The 16,428-nt window shown below is 35.4% G+C and overlaps 1 protein-coding gene and 1 non-coding gene across 2 annotated transcripts; both read left to right on the top strand.

Moving 5' to 3' along the window:
* The first annotated feature begins 6,312 nt into the window (after positions 1-6,312).
* On the top strand, positions 6,313-12,281 carry LOC105791334 (probable inactive ATP-dependent zinc metalloprotease FTSHI 1, chloroplastic). Its single transcript, XM_012619365.2, has 15 exons — positions 6,313-7,249; positions 7,410-7,494; positions 7,994-8,428; positions 8,521-8,574; positions 8,664-8,729; positions 8,907-9,002; positions 9,086-9,214; positions 9,520-9,572; positions 9,953-10,148; positions 10,499-10,613; positions 10,748-11,022; positions 11,195-11,278; positions 11,370-11,482; positions 11,568-11,817; positions 11,940-12,281. Exons 1-15 carry the CDS (start codon positions 6,543-6,545, stop codon positions 12,132-12,134), a joined length of 2,853 nt encoding a protein of 950 aa, XP_012474819.1. The 5' UTR covers positions 6,313-6,542; the 3' UTR covers positions 12,135-12,281.
* A 949-nt stretch (positions 12,282-13,230) lies between these two features.
* TRNAQ-CUG (transfer RNA glutamine (anticodon CUG)) lies at positions 13,231-13,302 on the top strand. Its single transcript has one exon. It is a non-coding gene; the product is annotated as a tRNA-Gln (tRNA).
* Positions 13,303-16,428: the final 3,126 nt, after the last annotated feature.

Raw genomic sequence — 16,428 nt, 5'->3', positions numbered from 1 at the left:
GTGTAAGTGGAAAATCATGGCATCTTACCAGAAGAAAATAGGGCTGTGGACGATAAAGAAATATCCCGATCCCTATACGTGTGTTGCGACGGGTGCAAGTCAGGGCCATCTAAGGTTAGACTCAGGCATGATTGCTGACAATATTGTACCAATGGTAAAGACCAGTCCCTAGATTAAAATACCGGTGTTGATTATGGATATACGTAGCCAGTACCAATACAGTTCAACGTACTACAAAGTGTGGGTTACAAAATAAAAGGCTATGGAAAAGTTGTATCACGAGCGGGAAGGTTTGTATAACTATCTATAACAATGGTGTCAGGTATTGGATTGGTAGTTACTAGGTTCTATAACCGATCTCAAAACACGTTAAGGTTATTATGGAGATCAGTTGGTCCCCAGGAAAAGAGTACTGCACCAGTTCTTTTGGACTTTTGATTAATGCATAGAGACATTTCAACACTGTAAGCTTATGGTCCAAATTGACGACACTTGGATGTACGGAAAGTATCAACAGAGTTTGTTGCTTGTTGTTGCTCAAGATGGTAATTGAAAGAATTTCCCTATATAATAACTCTCGAAGAAACGACAGATGACTGTGATTTTTTCTGAGCCGATTGTGCCGCCTCATTTGCGTGTAGCCTGACATATGTGTCATGTTGGACAGGAGACCCAGAATACTCTCAGCGATTGATCATCATGGATCCCTCTGGGATTGCACTTATAATCGATACTGCATACGACATGTGGAATCTAACTACTACAGAAAATATCCTTCGGCGACTGAGTGAGATCTAGTCATCAACACGGGTTTATAGTTCAAACTATGTATTCGCTGTACATCGAATTTTCAAATATGGGGTTATTTTATTGCATTAATCGGTAGTTATTTATCGACAAATTACAAGTTTGTCCAACATGTTTTCCATCAAAAGTTGAACAACTTAAGCACCATTAACGCCTACGGTGTGGCATATGTTTCAAATATACTATTCGAACAGTGGATTCAGTCGTACAACGGGGTCTACGTTACGGGCACATAACGTCAAAATTGGCCGAGCACATCAGTTTGATACTAAATGGAACGTGTCGTTTACTGGTAAATTGATTGTCAAAGAGACATACTTTCAATCGACCGTCTTATTTCTTAAAATGAGTCGACATATGTTGGATAGATAACAAATGGCGATACATTCTACGATGACGTTATGCAAGAGATTCAACAAAATACAGCGAGAGCGAACATGATGTATGTAGTGTGCCACTCACGTCGAAACTTCGATTTTTGAGTCACGGAGCATGCTAGGCCTTAGTAGGAAATGTTAGGTGCATCCTTTGTGTGAACCTAACGGAAGGGACCTACGATTGTTGGAGATTCTAAGCACTTTGGTTCCCATGCGCACATGTAATTGCCACATGTGGAAACATACAGATTGAGTACGCATCTTACATTAACAAGATTTACCGACTACAATACATTCATAGTGTGTGGAGTCTTGAATTCCCACCCATCCCAAATAAGAGTATGTGGTTGCCTGTGCCCAGTACGCCGTTCGAGTTGATGCCAAAAAAGAACCTACGTCGCGTCTTGAAAGTTTGCCCGAATTTCAATCGAATAAGGAACAACATGGATATTCGGGAGAGACACAATCAAAAGAAATTATACGGGTATTTTACAAACGCATGGCATACGAAGACAACATGTTCTCTGTAAAGAGATACGTTGGGGCCCCAGTGTCGAAACATTACTTTCTACCAAATTTCATATTTATAAGCGTGCTTTGCGTAATCCCTTTGGTTCAATTTCTTATTTATGGTCAACTTACGCATAACTAATGAAAAGACAAATATATTATTCAGATAGAGACTTTATACTAATTGTAATAATTAATAATGTGCAACACCTAAGAGGATTGTTTTGTAATAATTAACTATTTTTTATTTATGACATTTTTATTTACATTACAATATCTATAACTAAAAAATACATCACACTCGTCATCGGGGTGGATGACAATATCTAAGGTGGTGGATGACGGTCACATGCATGATTTCTTCGTGGAACCGTGCGTACAATCGGAGGATCAACAAGAGGTGCCTTCGGAGGTGATACCGGAGGTGTATTTGGAGCTGCAGGTTTGTAGGCTTCCTCATCGTCGTTATCATCATTTGAATATGTACCTAGCATGCCCCCTGGTGATGTAAGCATGGCCGGGAGCTCATCAAACTCGAGCCAAACACCAATCGAGCTTCCTAAAGGTGCCATGACGAGAGCTCGAGCTAAGCGTTTCCAAGAAGCTATTTTGGCCTTACTTATTAAACTTTGGAGTGAGAACCAAATCAATGCCGAAGGGGAAGCTCGGATCAGCATGTTAACAAGTCCTTGCACTCTCGTACGAGCTGATTTTAGCTCATTTCCAGCTTATCAATCTTCCATCAGCTCCAATCAGCTCGTTGAGCTCATTTTAAATTACATTCAACTCGTTTTTTTATACTTTTCAATAATTAAGCATTAGTTTTATTTTAGTCATTTTACTATAGCTCATGACCGAATATACTAGCTCAAATCAGCTTGATACGTTAATTGTCATTTTTGAGCTAGCCGAATTAATCACTAATTAAGTTAATTATTTATGACCTTTATTTATTATGTGTTTGATGTGTTTATTATTTATGTAGGTACAGCCGCATGTGGAGTTTCATTTATGGCCTGGTGCATGTATGGCTAGGTTCATTTGGAGGAAAGTTCATACATGGTTGGATTAAAAGCATAGACGGATGTATGAATGATCACCTACAATGAACGATGGTTGTCCCATAGCTTTCCAAAGTAACTATTCGTCTAAGGAGCAGCATCTAATTTAATCCTTAGCCATATTCATGAATTGGAGCCCAAATGTACATATATGAACAATATGGCGCAACGAATTGGAAGGTGCATGCATATCTAGCTACATCGAATGAGAGAGTGCATGAATGCTTACCTACATGCATTGTGTGCTGGCTATTGGTTTCTTGTTTGATTATTCGGCCAAGAAGCATCTATTGGAGGGGACATTCACACCATGGCCGAACCTAGACATGCCCATTGGCCTCCCATGCATTCACCAAGATCCAAGTTCATTTTATTAGTTATGAAGCTGCCCATTGAATCTTTTCTTCAGCCGAACATAGACATAGTCACTAGGGGAGTTCATTTACTTAATTTTAGCCGAATTTCTTAATACCTAAGTCTTGTATCTTTTGACCATTCGGCTATCCCTAGTAGCTTATAAATAGTTCATTTGTTTATTGTAAAAGGTTATAGAATTTGATTATAAAAACTTAATAGAACTTTTGTTCTTGTGAGGTTACCTCCTCTCTTCTTTCGTTCGAGTCTCGAAACGACTTATCTAGCTTGCTAGTGGCATCCATCCGAACTCAATTGAACTTATCACCAAACCGGTGTGGCGTTCAACTATCTTTTTATACCTTTGGTTCTTACCTCTATATAGGTAACGGGTCAAGGTCCATCTTCGACTTTTCCATTTAATCCACCTTAAGCAATATAAGTCCCGGTGCAATATTTCATATAGTATTGAATCGTTCTTGACACTTGAGATCATATTTCCATTCCATTTTAACTATCAACTTATAAATTATTTCTTTATTAAACCGAACCTATCAACCATCAAACCAATCCATCTTGTGAACCCATTTTGACTACTTCCGTTTATAAACCAACTTAACTCCATCTATTTACAAATCTGAATGAACTTCTCGTCGACGATCGGGCATCTTAAGTGAACTCGACTAAATCAATCGAGCTGGATCACATCACCTGGACAACTGTTTCTTCGAGGTCGTTAGCGTCATCATCTTTCTCTGTGGTCGATTTGTTGCGTAGTCCTTGCCTGCTATTGTGTATCTATCACTCCCGCGTCTGGTGGTTGCGACGATGAGCCACCCTAGTAAAAGAATGATGTGCATAGTGTTTAGGTTACTATAGGCATGTAACCATAATATACCCTAAACCCAGGTACATCGGCATCGACCTAGGCATCGATTGATGCATGAGTGTTTGCATCGATATTGTCATCAGTGGCGGTGCATATGTCGACATCTATCTCGATATGGGGTTCGACATCGACATCGGCATAGGGGGTAGTATGCAGGGGATGTTGATCCCCCGAAATATAAACCTGCAAGAACAGAAAAACTGTCCACATGTAGCGGTGGTCTATAGTGTGGTGGTGCTTGTGAAAATTACACGGGGTTAGGAATTGAGCGAGAATAAGTTGAGGGAGCTGACTCGGATATTGTATAGCCACAGGTGGCACATCTTTTGCTAGAGCCGATGACGAACCCGTTGTGTGACCATGTCCCCTCCTACGCTATTGTGGGCGTTGTCGTTGCTTATTCGGTCGAATTTTTTTACTCCTCGCCTCTGGTAGTAGCAGATACGGCTTGTCGACGGCTCTGAACCATGTCAAGTAATCATTATTTGTCATCGTGTCCGTCGAGAAAAATGGTTTGCGAGCTGGTAGAGATTCTATCCTACGATTCCAAGCTTAGATGCGCTCCTTGTGCTTCTCCGTCCAGTCCTCGTCGTTTTTCCCCCGCATGCTTAACTTGTACAGTTCGTTCATGTCTTGCAGTGACGGTGGAATTCGTTGCTTATACCTGAACTGTCGTGGAACCCAGTCCGATTTGTTGTTTCCATCATCGTGTACACTACCAACGACACCTTCGTATCCCACATCTCCCGGTTGTTTAACATTTCCGGTAGAATGTAAGATATGATCTCGGGGTCGGTATACAACATCCATTCAAACTGAAAAGAAAAAATTGTAATTATCGTTACTAAAATTTTTTTAACGAATCATTGCATAATTAATATAGGTTTGAATAGGATAGGAAATTAACCTCGATTTTCGAGCGTTGATCTAACAGTAGCCTAACGTTTTCTAACTCATTGGGCAGTCTCATGTAACTCGGCCTATAGTTCCACTTGTACAAATGATATATTAGGCAAAACGTATAATAAATAAAAATATTTACTGCACAAACTACGTATTTATTGATAAATGATGTTTACCTTATCACCAACGGGAACATGTTTGGGTTGGTGACTCTATGACATAAAAAAGATATTCACTACCAGTGCCACGACTGCAGCAGTAACAAGCAATCACCGATCGACATCTTATCCAGTTGCGTTACCCGACAAAGCTCTCGGTATAATGTTGACAGCACAGTAGATCCCCAACTTAGTTTTGTGCATTCGCTAAAGTGCATTAGATGTCGAAGCCACCTTACGTGCACCAAATTTCTAGATTTATCAAGCATTAAAATATCTCCGATTAACCTCATGATGAATGCTTGGGCGTACTGTTGTATGACCTCCTCCGTTGAGTAGTCGAGAAACTTATCGAAATTTTTCTCCAACCAGTTGATCGATATCCGACCATCTTTGAAACTGTTCGAGACCTTTCCCAAGATTGCCATACTGAGGTCCACTTTCCCCCGAACCACCGTTGATCCTGTGATGACTATTCCATCCACCGGTAGATCGAGCTTTAATGCTACGCCTTCGAGTGTGATTGTACACTCTCCACATGGAAGGCGGACAGTGTGTGTTTTAGGCCTCTATCTTTCTACCAATACAATGATTAATGTGGGATCAAGTTTGCAGCCCCCTTATATGCGAGACACATGCAAGAATCCAGCCTCTTGTAGGTACCCATGAATTTCAGGGATCAGAGGCTCCCTTGTATTATGTATAAATGCCTCCAGCACACAATCATTTGTCTATTTGTAACATAAAAAATATTTAGATTTATAAAAAATTAACATAATTAAAAATAACGAATTACCATTACTAATTGGACGACGAAAATATGGTTGTCGTCGAAGTGGATTAGAGAGGCGTCCATTCTCGAGAAATTGATCAGAACGAATAAAATACAATATAACTAAAAAATATTTTAAAATGAACATATAAATAAATTTTGAATAAAAACTCGAGAGAGTTTGAGAGAAGAATGTGAATGAAAAAAAATGAAAATTGAAGGTATTTATAGGTTAAAAAAAGTTACTGTTGAGTTTTTAATTTTTTTTACTGTTTGGCATGACAATGGTCGTTGTAGTTATCGTTGAAAGAAAACGTGTCTAATTAAACGTGCTTTATTAATATTTATGCAGAAAACATGCACAGCTAAATTCGCTTTGAGTTTCTTTCTCCTAAAACCGACCTATTTCTCTAATAAAAGTTAAAATCGACCTACGCGTAATTATAAAACCCATTTTGACACCAATAATAAACGTAAACAAATGGCTACACTTATTAAAGCCGGTCAGGCCTGACCCGGATAAGCTTCGCTCTGATAAGTCTGGAAAAGCAGCTATCAACTCCCATTTCTTCTTCCTCATTTTAATATATCAAAAACCCTAGTCGGATAAACCCTATTCTGCAATTTTGGTGAATGAAATTGATGCTGAATATTGCTTTGTTCCAATGCCCATTTTGTAAACCCTAATGCTCTCCGAGTTTGCTGAAGAGGATGGCCACCATTGATACCCTAATCTCAGCTCGGGTTAATTTTCCAAAACCCTACTCTACTCCTATCAAATCTCTCCCCAAACGAATACATCCCTCGAATTTGACCCGAAAATTCCGATTAAGAACTCCATTACTTCACCGATCATTCACAGTTTTATGCGAATTACAATCCTCACAGCCCGGTGGTGACACTAGCAAGCCCAAAGGGGATGACTTTGTGACTAGGGTTTTGAAGGAAAACCCTAGCCAAGTAGAGCCCAGGTACCTCGTTGGTAACAAGATTTACACATTGAAAGAAAAAGATGATTTAAGAAAAGGTAACAATCTGGGTTTGATCGAAATTTTGAAGAAAAAGTTGAATACAAAATCAAAATCAAAAAGTGAAACCATTGGAGGGGAAAGAGAGAGTGAAACTAGTGAAAATGACTACGTGTATTTGAATGATATTTTGAGGGAGTATAAAGGGAAGCTTTACGTGCCAGAGCAGATTTTTGGGGCAGAGTTATCCGAGGAGGAGGAATTCGAGAAGAATTTGGAGGAATTGCCCAAAATGAGCTTGGAAGATTTTAGGAAAGCTATGAAAAGTGACAAGGTTAAATTGTTGACTTCCAAGGAGGTTTCTGGTGTTTCATATGTTGGTAGGTATTGGGACTTTGTTGTGGATTTGGAGGATATTCCTGGTGACAAGAGCTTGCAAAGGACTAAATGGTGAATGTCAATATGGCTCGCATCTTTTTCAAGTTATATTTCTTTTCAGTTCTCTATAATATATATCTATGTGAATATTAATATGGCTTGGAATTTTTTCTAGTTGTATTGCTTTGCAGTTCTCTGTAATATATCTATGCGGTTTGTTTTATCTTTGTAGGGCAATGAGATTGAATGAGAGTGAAGCCCAAGATCTTTTAAGAGAGTACACTGGACAACGATATGAAATTGAGACGCCCATGACGGTGATAAACCATTTAACCATTCTTTGATTCTCTAGCTATACATGAAATCGCTGCTTATGAGTCTTTTATAGAATAACTATGAGGTGGTTGTAAAGTTGCTTTATTTCGATAGCCATGGATTAGTTCACTTTGTACATGTGTTTTGATGTATATGCCCTGGTTTTTGTGAAAACTATAGTCCAAAGTATCCACTTAATAATTGAATTAACTGGAAATGATGAGGTTTATGTCAACTTAGCAAGATCATAGTTCTGTTGTAAGAATTGCCTTGATCACTTGAATCTTATATAATGTTAGTATGCGAAGTTTTGTTAGTAATATCTTTCATTAAATATTAAGACTATATCTTTCCTTGATGTTCTGAGAAAAAAACAGTGTGAAGAATAGAGACAATTGCGCATGTCATAGGCATTGAAGCATGTTTGGTACTTTGGTGTTGGGTAATCTGTATCTTTTGGTTCCTTATTAATCTCCTTTATTGTTTAAACTTGTGATGCAGTCTTGGGTGGGTAAAATACCAGAGTATCCTCATCCAGTGGCATCGTCCATATCCAGCAGAGTGATGGTAGAGCTTGGAATGGTGACTGCTGTAATTACTGCTGCAGCAGTTCTTGTTGGAGGGTTTCTAGCAGCTGCTGCATTTGCTGTCACCAGTTTTGTCTTTGTAACAACTGTATATGTTGTATGGCCCATAGTGAAACCATTTGTTAAACTTTTTCTAGGTATCATATTCAGTATATTAGAGAGGATTTGGGATAATCTTGTTGATGTGTTTAGTGATGGGGGGATTTTCTCCAAGTTGTATGAATTTTACACTTTCGGTGGTGTATCTGCTAGTATCGAGATGCTAAAACCCATCACAATTGTCCTTTTAACCATGGTTCTTCTTGTGCGTTTCACACTTTCAAGAAGACCTAAGAACTTCAGGAAATGGGTAATCATTGCTCATCTTTGCAAATTTTACTGTTTAATCTGATTTGTTTATTGCAAAGAGTATGTAAATAATACTGTTTATAAAAATGGCAGGATCTATGGCAAGGCATTGATTTTTCGCGATCCAAAGCAGAAGCTCGTGTTGATGTGAGACTTGAAATATTACTTGTTCATCTTTATCTTGCTAGAGTCCTGTGTTGCATTTCTAAGGCTACTTCAAAAGTTTTTTCTTTCAGGGTTCAACTGGTGTTAAGTTTAGTGATGTAGCAGGCATAGATGAAGCAGTTGAGGAACTTCAAGAGGTATCCATTTTTCTATTTGAAAATAGATGAAAGAGAAGGATGACCCCTGTTTGAGTTGTGCAAATGGTTCTTTTTCCTTTTCCATTTCTCTCTATCTGTGTTTTACATACATATGTGTGTCTGTGTGTGTCTTCTGTTATAATGATGTCTTACTAATTCGTATCGTATTTTTATTAGTTGGTGAGATATTTGAAGAATCCAGAACTATTTGATAAGATAGGGATAAAGCCTCCTCATGGGGTTCTTTTGGAGGGCCCCCCAGGATGTGGGAAGGTTGGTTTTTTATTAAGAGGTTCGCAAAATTTGCTATGGAATTTCCTTCACCTATCTATCTTATGTATCTCATACTTTTCCAGACCTTAGTTGCCAAGGCTATAGCTGGTGAAGCAGGTGTTCCGTTCTACCAAATGGCAGGCTCAGAATTTGTGGAAGTTTTAGTCGGTGTTGGTTCTGCTCGTATCAGGGATCTGTTTAAGAGAGCCAAGGTGATAATGCTATAAGTTTCTTATATTTGATTGCTAAGGCAGCATGTAGCTGTTAATCGAGGTGCAGTACTTGTAATCTAGATTCCATACTTTTGATGCTTCATCTTGAAGAAACTTGTTGGGCATCTGATAATAATTAGGAAACAGATAAAATGTTGCAGATGGTTGGGGCACCTATAAATCAGCTTGTTGTATTTTCTGTGTTATTGTTTTTTATGTTATAAGTACGGATTCCTTTTATTTACAGATACTTGGTTGTGCTATGTTCTTTGTGTAATTTGTTGAGAAATTCTTATCTTTTGCAGGTAAATAAACCATCAGTTATATTCATTGATGAAATTGATGCTTTAGCAACTAGGTATGATAATCTTGTTGCTACTCCTATCCCTTCTTTTTTTAATGCAAGAACTTGTTGAAACCACACCATTTGTTGACATTTTTTGTGAAAAGGCGAATGAGGTATAAGCTTTGCAGATATAGTTTGCAACTAAGCATTAATATTTTGCATCTGATTTAAATCAAGTGATTGGAAATGGAAATATAGTTGCCTTGCTTATCTTTTATGGTATTTTATAAGACACTGAGAATGGGCCACACTTGGTACCTTTTACAGGCCAATTATCATTGCAATTATGAGTAGGAAGATAACCATAGATGAATTTAGTGGAGAGGAGAAAAACATAGCTGTCTTTAAGATCATATGTGAATGATTTTCTCTCTTTCTTTCTATCTGATCAGACGTCAAGGGATTTTCAAGGAAACAACAGACCACCTGTATAATGCAGCCACTCAGGAGCGGGAAACTACTTTGAATCAGCTACTAATAGAGCTTGATGGGTTTGATACTGGCAAAGGTGTTATATTTTTGGCTGCTACAAATCGTAGAGATTTGTTAGATCCTGCACTTCTCAGGCCAGGTCGTTTTGATCGCAAGGTTAATTTCCATCACTTGAATAGCAGATCTAATTAGTTAATATATCTCATCAATACAAAAATATATTCGATGGAAATTCTAAGCAGTTCTCGCATTTATTGTTAAGGCCTTGTTGAAGTGTGACATTATATTTGTTGCTTCAAGTATGTATTTTTCTGAGAGTGGTATCCTCCTCATAGTTGCATATGCTCCTGTTTTACATCTATATGCTATGCACTATCTGTTGGTTGGATCCATTATACTTGAAGTGTCTTCCGGTTCCGGAAGACAATCTTTATTGTTTTTATTTTCTGAATTGCTTTGTGAAATGACACCAATTCATCTTTTTTCCTTTGGTGGTTTTTATGTAGATAAGAATTCGTCCTCCAAATGCTAAGGGGCGATTGCAAATTTTGAAAATTCATGCAAGCAAAGTGAAGATGTCAGAGTCAGTTGATTTGTCTTCTTATGCAAATAACTTGCCTGGTATGCATTCAACTTTTTCTTAATTTCTAATTTGATTACTGAAATCATGTATTTCTTAATAAAACAGAGGGAACAAGGATGACTCGACTAGTTGGTTTCTATTTTAATAGCAAAATTATATATTCTCTTAATAGGATGGACTGGAGCAAAATTGGCTCAACTAGTCCAAGAGGCTGCTCTTGTGGCTGTCAGGAAAAGGCATGAATCTATTCTTCAGTCAGATATGGATGATGCAGTAGATCGACTAACTGTAGGACCTAAGCGTGTTGGTATTGATCTGGGTCATCAGGGACAGTGTCGCAGAGCAACTACTGAAGTTGGAGTTGCTATAACTTCTCATCTGCTTAGGCGATATGAAAATGCAGAAGTTGAATGTTGTGATCGTATCTCTGTTGTTCCTCGTGGTCAGGTGCTATTGGTTTCCTTATTTTCTATCTTTTGTTTTTACTGTCCTTCTTTGAGGAAGTTAATTTTGATGCTTAGCTATTGTGCATGCTTGTAATATCACCTAAAGTTAGACAAAACAAAACACTATTGCTCGGCAGTCTCAGGGGCATAGCTAATGATGGCGATTTATGCAGACACTATCACAAGTTGTGTTTCATCGGCTAGATGATGAATCATACATGTTTGAGCGCCGACCGCAGCTGTTGCATCGGCTCCAGGTGTGGATTCATGCTAGCAGTTATAAATTGATTCTATCAGATTGTCTGGATTTTGTCAATATTTGTAATGTGAACCATTGTTTATGTGAAGGTTTTTCTTGGGGGAAGAGCTGCTGAAGAGGTGATTTATGGGCGGGACACCTCGAGGGCATCACTTAGCTACCTGGCAGATGCATCTTGGCTTGCTCGCAAAATTTTAACCATGTTAGTTGAACTGCTGCATGCCTTTTTGAGTGTTTCTCCCCGAGTGAAATGGTTTTAATATCAGGTCTTTTATGACTTCCATCAGATGGAATTTGGAGAATCCAATGGTCATACATGGAGAACCGCCACCATGGAGAAAGAAAGTTAAATTCGTGGGTCCTCGGCTAGACTTTGAAGGATCTCTTTATGATGACTATGACCTGATTGAACCCCCTGTCAACTTCAATATGGATGATGAAATCGCAAAGAGGAGTGAGGAACTACTACGGGATATGTATGGAAGGACGGTTTCTCTTCTTAGGAGGCATCACGCTGCTTTGCTGAAAGCGGTGAAGGTAATTTGATTCTCAAAAGATATCTGCACTTGAAACGGAGGAGCTGGTATCTGAAGTACTAAAGTGAAGTTTCAGACTTGATAAGAAAAACTTCATTTTGATTTATGTATTGCTAATTGCAGGTTCTTCTGAATCAAAAGGAGATCAATGGAGGGGAAATTGACTACATTTTAAACAAGTACCCTCCTCAAACTCCATTGAATCTTGTTTTGGAAGAGGAAAACCCAGGAAGTCTTCCTTTTATCAAACAAGAACAAGAACGTGAACCGGACTTACAGCAAGTGCTGCTAACCCCTTCAATATCTGAAACACTTTGAGTATGGCTGTTCAGTCTTTCATGAATTCTATGTTTAATAAACCACAATTTTATTCATATTCATTGATGCTCATCTCAACTCTAAAATATTTATTTTTTTATCAAAATCTTCTATTAATTTTTTATACAAGAAAATACATTTTTTAAAGATTTTTCTGTAAAGTTACTTTTAATTATTTGTGGAGTAATTTTCTTTTACACTATACTTTTCTCATCATCAATCTCAACTTTTTATCGGTGATAAATGAAGATATTATATACTACAAAATTAGTAATTAGAAAAATAATGATGTAAAAATTCAAATATAATTAATTTTACTAAACTTCCCACGATGGGACTACAATGTGTTCCATCCTAAAAGCATATTAAAATATATAGACTAATAAAATAATGTTACATCATCCATTTTAAGAACATATGATGTATGCTTGATATATTGTCTAACTTAATTATTAATTTTTATAAACACATTAAAATAAATATGCAACAAGAAAAAAGGTAGTATAAACACATTAAAACTGATGTATGGTTAGCATGGTTTCCTAACATAATTGGTGTATATGACGTGGAGTCTTGATTGCTTTATCCACTGAATGGTACTGAAGCAATGGGAACACAATTTCTAAGATAACATTAAAACTTGTTTCTTGATATATATGACTTGTGTTGTAGTAATGAAGTAATTTTGATAAATTAAATATTAAAAAATTGAATAAAGAAAATTAAATTGTTCGTAATGAATGATGAAGATTAAAATAATGATGTTTTCTTTCTCTTTTACATTTTCATTAAAAAGAACTTGTTCATTTTAATCTTCTTGTTTCACCATTTCATGAAAGAAGGATATTGTTTGTACATTTCATATTCAATGTTCAGGCCGAAATTAAATCATTTAATTACAACTTCCTACTCCTGAAAACAAACTATAAAAGAAGACTAGTAGTAATTTATGCTTCAAATTTCTCTCCCATTTATTTCATCTTCTTCTTCTTACTTTCTCCCCTAATATTTTATCATTAATTTAATCTAATTTCGGATATATATATATATTATTCTATATATATATATAAAAAGTAGAGAAGTACGGGCAGAATATGGTTCCATGGTCTAGTGGTCAGGACATTGGACTCTGAATCCAGTAACCCGAGTTCAAATCTCGGTGGAACCTTTGCTTTTTATTTTCTGCCATTCACTGAACAAATGTTTGAGTTGTATTACTAATGTACCCCCTTTGGATTTTCTTTCATTTCTTTTATATATATATATTAGTTAAAATAACAATACGTTTAATGTATTATTTTTGGATTTAGTAATAATATAAAAAAACCATTATTATATAAAATAATTAGGTAACAATTTTATTTTTAAATCCTAAAACTCAATGATTATTACCATTTAAAAATAATTTATATACAAAAACAATTTATTACATTATGTTTACTAAATAATTGATTCCAAAACTAAAATATTTAAAACAATTGGTTTCAACCACTATTTAGGGACTGTTTGATGCTGAGATTTGAGGTATTTTAGATGGTTTGATTCTTCTTCAAAGACGAGATACAACAAGATATTGATCCATATTGATAGTCTAGAGATGGTCAATGCCTTTCAGATAGGCACTTGGCCGAATCGATCTTAACTTTGGTAAGAAGGATTTATTTGATATTACATACTATAGATTAGTGGAGAATTAGGCATGCTCCAAGGGAGAAAAATCAAGTGGTTGATCGCATTGTTAAGATGACTTTTGATAGGATAGAAGATGTGCATGTGTATGTTGAAGCACTTGAGGAGCTAGGAGCTGGTCTTTTTGCCGATAAAACAAATAGCTTCTCGCATATGATGGGTTAATTTAGTTGTTTTCGTTTTTGTGTTTTGTTTTAAAAAATATTATTTATTTTTGGAATGGAATTAATTATCTTTTTTAATGTATTATTTTAATTTAGTATTATTTAATACAAGTAAAAATAATATTAATGTATTATTATTTAATATAGATAATACTTTTTTATATTAAATTGTTTTTTACTTACATGAACTTATAATACACAAATTTGTTACCATTTCCTTAAAAAAAATCGTTACCATTTAAAAACAACACATTAGAATTATTTGTGGAAATTTTGTATAGAAAAATGTTTTTGAAACTGATTTCCTTTTTTGACTAACTCAAAAGAATTGCAATCCTGTTTACTTATATAATCAAAATGCGAAAGAGTAATATAAATATAGGCATATTTATCGAAACTACCCTCAACGTTTATGGGTTTTTGCGTTTGAACCCTTAACCCTCTTTTTTTTAGATTAATACTCTCAACGTTACAATTGCTTCAGAAATTAACCCAATTTTAACAATAAACGTAAGTTGACTGTCAATCAAACCGCATGTCAACGAAATAACCTATGTGACATTCCACATAAGCACAATGGTATAGATGATGTCATCTATAATGTAACAACCCGGGTTTTAGTGATGTCGGAAACAGTAGTTTCGAGACCACAAATCTGACGAGTAAGTTTGTAAAGTTAGTATTTAAATTATGCGAGTTAATAATAATTTTTATATTGAATTTTGATTTGATGAATTTTAATTAATTGAATTAATAGTTAGTATAAATGGTTTAGTCCAAAGGTTAAGTGGTTTTTGTAAATGAGGAATTGGGACCCCGTTTCCGTAATTTAAGGTCGTAAATATTTTAGTAAATATTTATAGAGTAGTATCATATGTGATTTGAGGTTTGGTCTGGTAATTTTGACGATTGATTGCTTAATTAAGGTAAAAGGATTAAATTGTAAAAGAGGTAAAAGTTAATCGCTATAGATTTAAAATTGTAAAGGGACCAAAATAGTTATTAAGCCATGGTCAAAAAGTCCAAGCGGCGGTGGAATGATTAATCCACTAGCCTTTGGGCTATTTTCTTATTAAGTCCTTATTAATTTAGGATTAAATTGAAATTAAACTTGTTTAGCTAAAAATTTAAAACAATTGAAGGACCAATTATGCAATTAAACCTTCCTTAGATGGTAATTATACCATATTCATAAATATTGGACACTTATATACATGAATTAGTCATTTTATAAGTAAGATTAAAATGTTAAATTAGTAAATTGCAAAATTAAGTAAATAAATAAAAGATAACAAAGGTTAAAATACATCATCTTCGTGAATCTTCTGGGAAAAAATGGCTGAAACACCATTGTTAAGGCTTGGGAAACTTCGTCCAAGCTTGTCCTTCAATTTAGTAAGTCAATTTTAACCGGTTAATTTCTTGTAATTTTTATGTTTTTGAGATCGTTGCATCTAGGTCCAGCTAACCCGCATCTCTATTTTCAAAACGGTTAAAGATTATGGGATATGCCATTGATGAGTTTTGGATATTCTTGAAGTGTTATGGTAAATTATTAAGCTTGGTTGTTAAATAGGATTATTTTATAAAGTAATTATTGGTAATTTTAATGTTTTAGGACTAAAATGTTAAAGTGATAAAATTACGAGGATTTGATGTGAAATAACAGTAAATATGTGATGTAATAGGGTCCCAAAAAATTTGGTAAAGCTTGAATTTGGTTGAAAATGGTTAAATTGTAAGTTTGGACTTGGGGGCTAAATTGCATAAAAGGTAAAATGTTTGGGAAATTTTGTAAAAATGTGCAAAATAACTTAATTGCATAAAATTAGCTAATTATGTTGCTGGAAGTTGATAATTAAATAGAATTATTATTTTTGATCAAGAAATAAATCGATCAGGTTTGAATCGCGGAAAGGCTAAAGTAAATGATTGATTGTTTTCTCAATTTCGACTTCGTTTTTTTATCAGGTAAGTTCATTTAATATGAACTAAATTATATTTGTAATTTTTTATGAATGTTAGAGCTTAAATGATTAAAATTAGTTAATTATGTTGCTGGAAGTTGGTAATTAAATAGAATTATTATTTTAGATCAAGAAATAAATCGATCAGGTTTGAATCGCGGAAAGGCTAAAGTAAAGGATTGATCATTTTCCCAATTTTGACTTCGTTTTTTTATCAGGTAAGTTCATTTAATATGAACTAAATTGTATTTCTAATTTTTTATGAATGTTAGAGCTTAAATGATATAAAATTACTAAGATTAAATTTATTTGTTGATAGAACTGGAATTGTAAAAAGTTACAAAAATGATCAATTTTTATATCAATAGAGACATGCTGCATTCGTACTTAAGACCATAGCGAGGCTATGACAACTATTTAGATGTAAGACCATGGTTGGACCATGGCAATGTATATATGTAAGACCGTAGTTGG

This window comes from Gossypium raimondii, chromosome 8 (assembly GCF_025698545.1).
Source record: "Gossypium raimondii isolate GPD5lz chromosome 8, ASM2569854v1, whole genome shotgun sequence".
Classification (NCBI taxonomy): domain Eukaryota; kingdom Viridiplantae; phylum Streptophyta; class Magnoliopsida; order Malvales; family Malvaceae; genus Gossypium; species Gossypium raimondii.
This window is presented reverse-complemented; position numbering and strand designations above follow the sequence as displayed.

Excerpts from the sequence above, each read along its gene's own strand:
- LOC105791334 (XM_012619365.2), top strand. The coding sequence starts at position 6,543 with ATGGCCACCATTGATACCCTAATCTCAGCTCGGGTTAATTTTCCAAAA. Across the intron at positions 9,573-9,952 it reads ATTGATGCTTTAGCAACTAG|ACGTCAAGGGATTTTCAAGG; the intron begins GTATGATAATCT and ends CTATCTGATCAG. Across the intron at positions 10,149-10,498 it reads CAGGTCGTTTTGATCGCAAG|ATAAGAATTCGTCCTCCAAA; the intron begins GTTAATTTCCAT and ends GTTTTTATGTAG.